The 10,708-nt window shown below is 47.3% G+C and overlaps 1 protein-coding gene across 2 annotated transcripts in view; it reads right to left on the reverse strand.

Annotated features, from left to right (window-relative positions):
* BAZ1B (bromodomain adjacent to zinc finger domain 1B) overlaps positions 1 to 10,257 on the reverse strand; it is a 52,675-nt gene extending 42,418 nt beyond the window's left edge. Inside the window, exons 1-4 of one of the 2 annotated variants that reach the window (XM_080563378.1) lie at positions 10,003 to 10,257; positions 3,655 to 3,771; positions 1,472 to 1,616; positions 317 to 515 (exon numbers count right to left, since the gene is read on the reverse strand). In XM_080563378.1, the coding sequence (XP_080419504.1) occupies positions 317 to 515; positions 1,472 to 1,616; positions 3,655 to 3,771; positions 10,003 to 10,115 (574 nt within the window). In that variant the 5' untranslated portion in view covers positions 10,116 to 10,257. The remainder of the gene's footprint in view (positions 1 to 316; positions 516 to 1,471; positions 1,617 to 3,654; positions 3,772 to 10,002) is intronic. The other variant, XM_080563377.1, reaches the window with a different exon arrangement.
* Between the last annotated feature and the right edge of the window lie 451 nt (positions 10,258 to 10,708).

Consider the following 10,708-nt stretch of genomic DNA (forward strand, 5'->3'; position numbering starts at 1 on the left):
TTTTCCTCTCCTTTTTTAATATGCTTGTTATACTTTCAAATCTTTATACGTTTCATGCATAGCATTCTGTACTTACACCTTAGAACCACAGTATATTTTCTGCTTTAAAACCAGCAAGAAGAGTTGAAAGCCAACAGCACCGATGCCTCTGAAGCTGCACCACTAACAATGAAAATCTCAGGATTTTGATTACGTAATACTGTTTAAATATCACATACAACTTTCACTGCCCAGATTCAAGATGTATGTGAATTCAAATACTCATTTCTAGTTGTTATCTCGTTATGACTTGTTGTCATGCTGCCTTACTACTTACTCATACTTTCCCTTCTATTGTCATCTTCCTTCAGGATGGATTCCTTCTGATTGTCCTGGGCTGCCTGGCTGGAGTTCTCTTTATCACTGGATGGGGAATCGCAAGCTCCATCAGACTTCTTTTCAGGGGTCTCTTCATCAGCTTTCTCCAAGGGATGTATTTTCACAACTTTCACAGGCAACATTTTCTCCTTACCAACCTGCAACAAAATATTAATGAAAACTGAACCTGAGCAAGACACATGAATTAACAAGCTTTAACATTATGAGAAAGGAAAAAAAAAAAACAAACGAACAAAACCAACTAAATCCCACACCAAAAAAAGGACTTGCAAACTGCGGTTTGGCCAAACACTTGATGAGAGAAGCTTATTATCCCTGTCAGGAAACAACTACAGGATTTCTTTCTACTATTCCTATCTGGAAGCTCTGTACAAATTGCTTAAGAAAAGAAAAAAAAAGAGAGAAACCTGCCAACCCACTAGTTTTTTCAGCATTTAATAATGTTGCTTTCTCAGCCTAAGAAAGGAGCATGTAGGCAAAATGAACGTGTGCTACCTTAGTAGCTACAAATGAAAGAATATGTCCTAAACAAAATTGCTAACAGAACTTTTTTTTTTTAGTAATTTTCCTTACTTTTAATAAGTTTGAGTTTTCCCCATCGATCACAATTTTGGAGGGATTTTTCTAATTATTAGAGCATCATTAGATATTTCTAAGCAGTTGACCTCAAGCTACATCAGTTTAAGACTACCACTCCTTCTGGGAACATGTTATGTGAAAAGATTACAGCAGATTATAATTTTAAGTGACTGGTACTTAAAATATAAATATGTATTTTACATATATTGAAATACATCCACACAAAGACCATTGCATATTTAAACTGTAAAACAAAGCTGTCATCCCCCCTCTACACCCCCCCCAAAAGTCACTCCTTTTTCTCATGACATCTGTATGGGTCATCTGTGTGCTTCTGTTTATAGAACTGTTTCACATTCAAAAGCAGGTGACGTCACTAAGATTCCACAAAAAAAATTCTCACCATCTTTCTGATACTGCATGTGGCTAACATATTCTTACCCACTTCTGCCTTTAGATATACAAAATTAGTTCTGTGCAAAAGCACGGGATAAAATTGAAAACGGATCCTTACCTCAAAGTCACACTCTTCTCCCACTGCAAATTTGGTCATGATCTCCAGCCAAGCTGCATCCACCAACTTTTCCAAAGATACAGTGTTGTGGTGGACTATTTCCAGTACCAGTTTCTCATACCAGATGGGGAACTCCTCCTTCAAGCTGAGCAAGGAGGTAAGAAGCTTTCATTATTCAAGGAAGAAAAACCAAAATGCAAAGTAACCTCCAATTTTGCAATTCCAGGAAGACTTACAGCCAGGACAATGTTCCAGGCAGATGCCACACTGGAATGCAAAGACAGAAAGGCTTTTTCATGCCCTCCCCCATCTCCACTCTCCAAAGTGTCAATTGGCATGACAATACTAATTGTGCTTGTCCTTCCCAGAACGAACACTGTAAAAAATTCTGGGAAGAGTAGCACTGCCAGTAAACCCGTTCTTGCCGGTTATTATTGCCTCCCAATTAGATGGGGAACATATACCAAGAACTTGTCATTATTCTGGGACTTGTTACTTCAAGATTTTTGCTTCCCACAGTAAGATGATGCTAATGAACACTGAGCTTTTCTTTCTTCCCAAACTCTGGGCTTACACACTCCTAATGCAGGAGAGAAGGCAGGTCTAGGCTTACACGACCAAGTTATCTTTCCAGAGAAAAATGTCTTGTGTGTTTCACACCATGGCAAGATCTTAAAGCTTTTTCATTTAAAGGACTTACAAGTTCACTTGACTAGTTTATTTACTAAAGGATCAAGTCAGTTAATTGACAGGAGTACTGAGAAGTATATTGCATAAGACTTTTTGGCTTTGCATATGTTGCAAAAAAAAGTCTATTTCAAGTTACTGTAAGAACTAACAAAATACTCCACTTTTCCAAAACCCTTTTAGCTTTCTCTGCTATATTTGCTGTTCTGCAACTGCCATGAACAATTTTACCCATTTTGCAAACTAAATGATTTTTTTTTCCTATCAGCAGCCCATAAACAGCCTAGGAGGCTTTTAATCCTGTTTCAGAGAGACAAGCCCAAAATTTCTCTTCACAGAATGTTTCCCACAAACACATTCAGAGAGACTACAGCTAAACGTTACTGATAAATCTTTCATTTATATTCCATTTACATTTTTCTGTTTTCAGAAGTGCACAACCAATGAAACGTCACTACCCAACAGGACATGACACTAGTCAGCTGCACACCCTCCTCACAGGCAGGAACGTTTGTGAGGAAGGATGGGTGACAGTAGTACTCCAAGCCTCATCAGAACTAGGACTATTAGGAAAAGGGGTTTTTGTTTGTTGCCTTTAAGGATGCATTTAAACTCAAATAATGGATAAAACAAATTTCTCCTCAAACCGAAGCTATTAACTCTTTTACCAGTCAGAAACCAAGATTCTTCATGAAAGAGATACAGCTGAAACTTTCCTCTCAATTTTCCTCCCATATGCTTACAATATGCCCAGTGTAAATCCAGGGGAAAAAAAGTTACAGAAATCCAAGTCATCAGTTCACAGAAGAGAGAAACATACCATTTGTCTGGCATTATTCCTACAGTTTGATATGCACAAAATACGTTATGTATGTTAGTTCAGCCAACAACTTGCACCTTTCAAGAAAATTCTCCTATGGCAAGGGTCACAATGGATCTCAACCAATGATTCAGGGCCTGTGCTGTGCACTAGAGGGGGAGTCATGGACACACCAACAAGGAAGAACATTGGTGGTCTGAACTGAGTAATTATTTGTGCTGTTTTCCCTTTGTTCTTTATCATTTCAAATAGAGTAGATCCCCAAATGCTTACTCCAAAATAGTTGCATTTAGTACAACGACCGATTCCAATGCAGATATGCTAAAAATAATTACAGCTGTGGACCTCACTGATGTGAAATTCCAAAAAATGTATTTTTATATTGATTTTTCCCCCTCTGAAGAGCTTCCATTACTCGAGGAACTCTAAAATTCATCAAGTAGCATATGCTGAACTATTTTAGTTCAAGTAATACCAAGACAGCACAGAAGTGCATTACTCAACTGCATTAGCAATGGCATCAAATTTGGATTTTGCTTTTAACTCCAGAATCCCCAGATCTGCTCAAAGCCAGTAAAAAGTTACCTACTTCAAAAACTAGCAATCATATCTCATTCCCAAGTCCTCTCTTTTGCCCCGAAGACAGACACATACCAATTTTTTCACTGGTACTTACAGCTCAGCAACTTCCTGCTCCTCCTCCCAAGCTTCTTTGTGCGTCAGCTGGCTGCTTCCTGTGCTTTTGCACGTCCATATTCGCTCACTGTACCTCTCCAGCCGTGCTTCATATTCTCTGTAGCAGTAGCAGCTCAGGAAAACAGGATTTATGCAGTAGAAAGCATAGCCAGAGTAGCAGGAGACAATCTAATTTGATTAAACTCTTTCTATTTGAGTGCACAAAGACTAAAGGTAAGGTTTGACTCTGCATCTACCACGGAGATGCTGCACTAAACCTGACAGGTTATTAGACCAGGACCCGCTGAAGCTTTCCGCAGCTGAAATGTCTGCCCTCTTCTGTGCTGGCATACAGAAAGTGGCACACCACCATCGGTTCAGCTGAAACGCTCCAGGGAAATACGTACCACTGAGCGCCTCTTGGTTTTGCTAAGTTTTCAGCTATTCCAGTCTGATTCATTGGAAAGCAGCACCAACATCACAGGCAGATGCAGGAAACAAGGATGAACCATCACTAATTGCCTGAGAGTAACTGTTGGGGAACAACCACTCCAATGCTTTAGGGTGGTATTATAAACTTCAGATGCAAACTAGCCATCTAGCCAGTATCCCCAATCTTTTTGGGGAAAAAAAAAACACCAAAAGCTTTGAAACTGAAGTCACCAGGAAGGCCACATTTGCCATGGTTTCCAACAAAAGCAACCTCCCGGGTTAGCACATTAGTATCTCCATCATCATCTCCTGCTTCCTACACCATAACCAGCCTCAAAGTTAAGTTATTCTGCCCAGTAAGTTTAATAGTTGCACAGGGGAGTTGCTGTAGTGCAGATGCTCGTATGAAATAGAGCATTAGCTACTCTGTTATAAGCATCTCTGCCTATGCTTTGCCCATTCCACCTAAGAGGTAATTAATTATCTGTCAGCAAAAACAGATAAGCTACTTCATACTTTCTACGGACTGTACAGGCAAAATTATCAGAAAAGCTAATACAGTGTAAATTCTTAACAATTTACCCTGTGGCAGCCTGTTTAATTTGATGTATGCTTTCCAATGGTAATTTAAGTAAAGAAATGATAACAGAGAGGCAAAAAAAGTCTCTCTTCTCCTTTGGTGCATTTTCCAGCAGAAAGCAAGCAGAGAGCTCAAAGCATACATGGAACAACTACAGAGGCTCGGCCCACTGCAGCACAAGTGCTAATTAGGAGCGAGCTGCTGTGGGTGAATGCAGATTGCTCCACGCTCCTGCGAAGGCAGAGCCACCACTCACAGCAAGCCATGCTTTGTGCTTCGCATACACTTTGTCAAGAAAATTTTAGCATGACTCAGCTAAAGTTTTGTTGTAGCTGGTGGTTTTAAAAAGAGATTTGTATTAGGAAGGCAAGTTGCAACTCCAATGAAACCAGTTCTCTTGGACACAAGGCACAGAAGCTACTCTGAAAATGCTGACAGACAGGCACGTTACAGCCACATCAACCGGAGCTATACAAGAATACCAAAACACAGCACTGCCACTGCTGACAGCATTCCCTCTGCCCAGAACGCATCTTAAATCTGAAAAATTCCCCATTTCCCCAACAGCCCTTCTTGGAGTGTTTCCTGCTCCTTGGCAGATGAATTTGCCTTAGACAGGGCATCATCCAAGTAAGCTTTGAGTCCCCTGGCCAATTCTTACCCCTCTCAACTGTGAGGTTTCAAAAGCACTTAAGTTTCCTCAGCTTTTATCACAGCTGATGGTACCTGTTTCTCAGCCTGTGCAGCAGCCTGGGGCTGCAGGACACAAAGCACTGGGACAGCGGCAGGTGGCAAGGAGAAAGGGCAGCTTACAGCAGCTCACTGCAAGAGACCTGACCAGGCCAGAAGCGTTACAGAAGAAAGCTTCTGTAACAATATCAAGGTAAAAAAAAAAAAAGATCTAACCAGAAGCCAGGAGTCCTACTTGTATTTACAGCAATTGGAGATTCTAGTAACAACTAAACTGAAGCCATCATGCTGTTCTTTCCTAGGCCTTTCCCACAAGAAGCAAAGTCAAAAGCAAATTCAATCCTCACCATACACAGGAATCTGAACATACAAACAACGCTGGTCTTCAGCTTCCTTCAGCAAGCCACCTCCCCTCTCCTGTGGCTTTCCTTGGACATATCCATGGACACTGCCTAGATACTAAAGACTTGCAGCTGCCTAGCACAAATGCTAAAGGAAAAATACCCTTATTAAAGGTTCACCACAGTGCCTTAATAAGCTTTCAGTATTCTAACTATGACGAAATGTTTGAGATATAAGCGAGAAATAATGTTATGGTCTACTTCCTGCACTTAAAAACTTTCTCTGTCCCTGTGAGGAGATACGTAATCCTCCCAGCAAGGAGAGGAAAAAAAAAAGCTCACCTCCAGCTGATATATACTTGAAAGGTACGTATTGCTTTACCTAACACCATCTCCCATACTAACAGGAAGACCCACAAGGATTTCCCCTAAGCATTCTGACTGTACATACTCATGAAAACATGTGAAATCCCACCATACCACAACTCATTTTTCTCAGATCAACACTGAATTTAAAAGTGGCAGGTACAGCTATTCCCCTGTCCAGTTCAACTCTGTCCCTCAAAATGCAATTTAATTCCACGTGCAGCTGGTCAGCTCTCATCTAACACTGACCCCTGGACACATTCTTTAACCAGCGCTCAAGACTCGTGGCCGCAATCCTCACCCTTCCTTTGTGCTCTGCTAGAAGCCTCTCAAGCCAGGCTCTACTTTTAAATCCTGGGGTGAGCACAAAGGTGAACAGCAGGAGAACGTTTTCACAGTTTGCTGTGGCTCAAACTTTCCGCTACACCAGAGCTATTTGTCCTTTCAACTCAGACTGGAAACAAACCCAACCTATTTTGGACTGTACAACAGACCTGGTATAGGGCTACAAGCGAGGGCTCACCGGTATGCCATAACCACCCCATCTTTCTACCAAGAGCACACACACAGTTGGAACTGCTTTTGCCACAACCCCCCAGCATGCTAACTAAAAAACCCCGGACAAAAGCTACTTGTGAACATCCCCCAAAAAGCTGTAGTACATTAATACTGATGACTACCCACTGTGCAACAGTTAATAAATCACATTCCATTTTTATTCTCCTGACATCACTTCGATGTTAAAAGCCAGAAAACAAGTCTAAATTAAAAACAAGGGACCATTTAAAAAAAATGTTTAAAAGTACACACGAAGACTATTAAACAAAGTTTGCTCCTTCCCCGATTAGTGATACTCTCATATAAATTAGTATCAACTCCAAAATAGCTTTACAGTATCATAATTGTTTCCACATGTAACAGCCAGAGGCAAACTTACCAGGAAGCACATTTACAAAGTGGGTGGGTGGCAAAGTTTTCACACAATTGCAGAGCATGACATGACCATGTTTTGGTGCTGCCACCTTTCATCCAGATTTTAATTTCCTGATATTACACATGAAGATGTAAACTACAACGCAGTCCAATTCTTCATGTTCTGTCTGCATCTCACTGTACAAAACCATAAACTAAAGATAGATGCACGCAATCACAGCAAACTTTTGTCTGGGAAGAAGAATACAGCTTCCCAAGAGTCAATGAAGGAAAGCTTTCGCTGGAACAGTCCATCTTGCCAGCCCTGGTCAACGAGCTCTCCAAACTGTGCTTTCTCTTGAACTAGCAAAGGAGTTTTCCCAACCGTGGCCAGCACAACAGAACACACTACAGCAGTCCCACACACTAATGGAGGAGATGGCCTGGTGTCAACAGAACAAATTCTGGATTTTGATAGACATCCAACTCACTGTACGTGCACCACAGACAGTTCACCTTCCCTGGTGCACACATGAAATAAACAGGGCAAGACTGTTGTCTCGGGAGAATTTATTTACTTTATACCTCACATGATCTCAGAGTAGATCCTACAGAGCTCTAGCCACGAGGAGCCTATTTCTGACCATTCTGTGATTCATCCGTCCCCACACAACGAACAAGTCTCACTCCGAGTCACCAGAAGCGCAAGGCTTCTCTAGCATGCAAGGGGCTCTACACAGCACGGTTGCTCTTAAAAGGTTTCCAGGGGACTTAGCTACAGAAGAAAGCCATGTAAAACCAGAAATAAACTTCACAGACAAATATCTGAGCTCTGATGACCGGTCTATCCATCTGCCCACTGCTTTTAGACACTTTCTTTACCCTTGCCCACAGGACAGATGTCTTCCCTCACGTTCACCACACAATACCCCAGTTTCCGTTCTTATTCAATCTAATCTACAGCTGCAAATCTTAAAGATTCCTTAAAGATTTTTTTGTGTCTTTCAAATACTGCATTCATAGCTGTGCAGTGTAAGAGCCTGCAAACCTTAAGGGGAAGAGCTGATCAATTGCTTTTCAAGTTGGAAAAAGGTCAGGCAACCACATTCTGCCAGGCCCTGGCACTACCCACACCAAGAGCTGCTCTGGGTAAAGGCTCCAGTACAGCCCTCTCTGCAAGCTAGCCACAAAAGCCATTCCTTTGCACTATCTAGGGTCAACAGAAGTGACAACAAGCCTCAAATCTTCCTCAGGTAACATCTCCCTTCAGCCTACTGACTCATTTGCAATTTTCTGTTCCACTTTTTGCCTAGCTTGTATTATACGCATAGGCAACAAAGTAAGATAGAAACCCAGTGTAACTTAGTTTCTCTTTTTAGCTTCATGACATCTGTCTGGCAACACGAACTTTCTAGAACAGGCTAGGCTGTCAGCCTCCCACTGCATCCCATCTAGTACTTTCTGCAACAGAAGAGCATCTCTCCAGAAGCTCAGTGCTTGCACATGCTTCCTCTTTCCTTCTGACCCTGCAGCCACCAGCATCCCCTCCAAAGAGAGAGAAAATATCATTTCTTCCTTAAGGCTAATACCATCAAAGCATCCAAGAAACACGTCCTACACCTGCTCATCGATCCACAAGAGCCATGCTAACAGACTGGTGTTCTCATAAGGTGCCCCTAAACACCTCTGTGCTGTTCCTACCTGACAGGTGAACCTTAAAGCAACATCTTTTACAACAGCAGTAATTAGAATTAAACTCTATTTTTGACCACTGATACTTCGCTGAAAAGGAAGAGAACAGGTCTGCCTCTGCCCAGCCAGTTGGAAGACTGAGCTCCTTTCAGTTTGCTTACACAAACATAGTAGGCTGTTCGGTTTCGAGTAGAATATATGTGAATTTACAGTACTTTTAAAAAGCACACATCTACCTTGTATCAAACACTCGACCCAAGTGAATTTTATTGGTCAGACTGCATTAATAATGCCTATTTGCACTCAGATACGCATTTTGTCTTCAAAAGCGAGCTAACCCTTCCTATGGGCTTTTGTATTCTGTTCTTGGTGCTGAAGTAACACGGCACTCCTGCGTCCCCAGTGCGAGGAGGGGCCGCATATAAGTGCTCGAGCCCCCGCGTCTCGCACGCCGCCCAGATCTCCGGGGCCCGTTTCTTTATTTACGCGTTTCCGCCGTGGTTTCAGTCCTTCCTCGGGTTCTCAGTCCCGCGGATCGCACAAGCAGCGCGCCAGGCCCCCGCAGCAGCGGCCCGCAGACAGGGGCGCAGGGAGGCCCTGCCCCCTCAGCCCCGCACGGGGCCCAGCCGCGGACGCTGCCCCCGCAGCCGCACAGCCGCCGGCAGTTACCCGAGCTGCCCACGTCCCCTTCCTGCCTCCCGAGGAGCGACGCGCAGCGGCTCCCGCGGAGCCAAAAGAGCCGCTTTCCGCGCGAAGGCGGCGCTGAAGAAATCCCTCCCGTCGGGGCCGAAACCCCCGGCCGGCCGCGGGCAGGTTGCTCCCGTCGCTGCTTCACTCGCTCCCGTGCGGGAGCCCCCGGCTCCTCCGCCGCCCTCCCCCCGCGGGTCCCCTCCAGAGCGCGGCGCCCGCTCCGCCGCGGCCCGGCCCCTCCGGGCAGGCAGGCGGGCGGCCGCCCGCAGCACCCGCCGGGAGGCTCCTGCCCTGCCCGGCGCTGTCTCGAGTCGCGGTTCGCACGGGGCTGCTCCCGGGCCCCTCCAGGCCGCCGTTCACCCGCTTTTAAGCGCCTGCGAAGCGGGGAGAAGCCCCGCAGGAGCCCCGGCCCGCCTGCGCCAACGCCGAAGGCGAGGCCGGGGCCGCCCGGCGGACACCGGCGGCCTCCACCTCCCGGCCCGGCTTTGTTCGGCGCGGCCCCGGGCTCGGCCCCGCCGCCTCGCACGGGCCCTCCCCGGTAGGCGCTGACGCCGCTCGTGCGGCTGCCCCGGAGCTGCCGGCGGCTGACAGCGACGCCGCCCCGGGGCTGTCCCGACCCCCCCCCCCGGCCCGGCCGTGCGGATACTCGCGGGTGCGGAAGGCCTCCTGCGTGTGCGGGATGATGAACCGCTCCCCCGGCTCCCCCGCCGGCAGCGGCTTGGCCAGCGGGAAGGGCTTGCGGCCCAGCAGCGGCGCCATGGCGCGGCGAGACGGGCCCCGGCTGGGGCCGGCGGATCCGCGCGGCGGCGGCCCCGGGCGGGAGGATTGAAAAATGGCGGGAGATTCCCCTCCCCCTCCCGGGCGGGCGGCGGGCCCGGCCTCGCCGCGCGCACCCGAACCTGCCCCCCCCGCCCCCCCTCCCCGCGCCGCGCGGCCCGCCCCCGCCCCCCGCCGCTCTGAGAGCCTACTGGCGGGCCGCCGGCGAGGCCGGCTTCCGATTGGCTAGCCCGCCCGCCAATCACGCCGCCTCGCCCCACCCCCCCGCGCAGCAAGCTGCCTTGCGCCGCGCGCGAGGTGAGAGGTCGCGTTATGTAAGGGGCAGGGAGCGGGCCGCCATTTTGTGCCCCGTTACCCGCCCGCCCCTCCCCGCCGCGGCCAATCGCGGCGCGCCCCCTCCCCCCGCCCATCCGGGTACCGCGGCGGGGCCGCGCGCGGGGCTTTGTCCTCCGCGCTCGGCTCGCCCCGCTTCCCCCGCCCCCGGCTCTTAAAGGGGCAGGGGCAGGCGGGGCGCTGCGGGGCGGCGGGTGGCGCGTGGCGCTCGGGGGGTGGCTGCTGCCTTCGGGAGGGGGCGC

This window comes from Anser brachyrhynchus (assembly GCF_964034855.1).
Source record: "Anser brachyrhynchus genome assembly, chromosome: 20".
Taxonomy (NCBI): Eukaryota; Metazoa; Chordata; class Aves; order Anseriformes; family Anatidae; genus Anser; species Anser brachyrhynchus.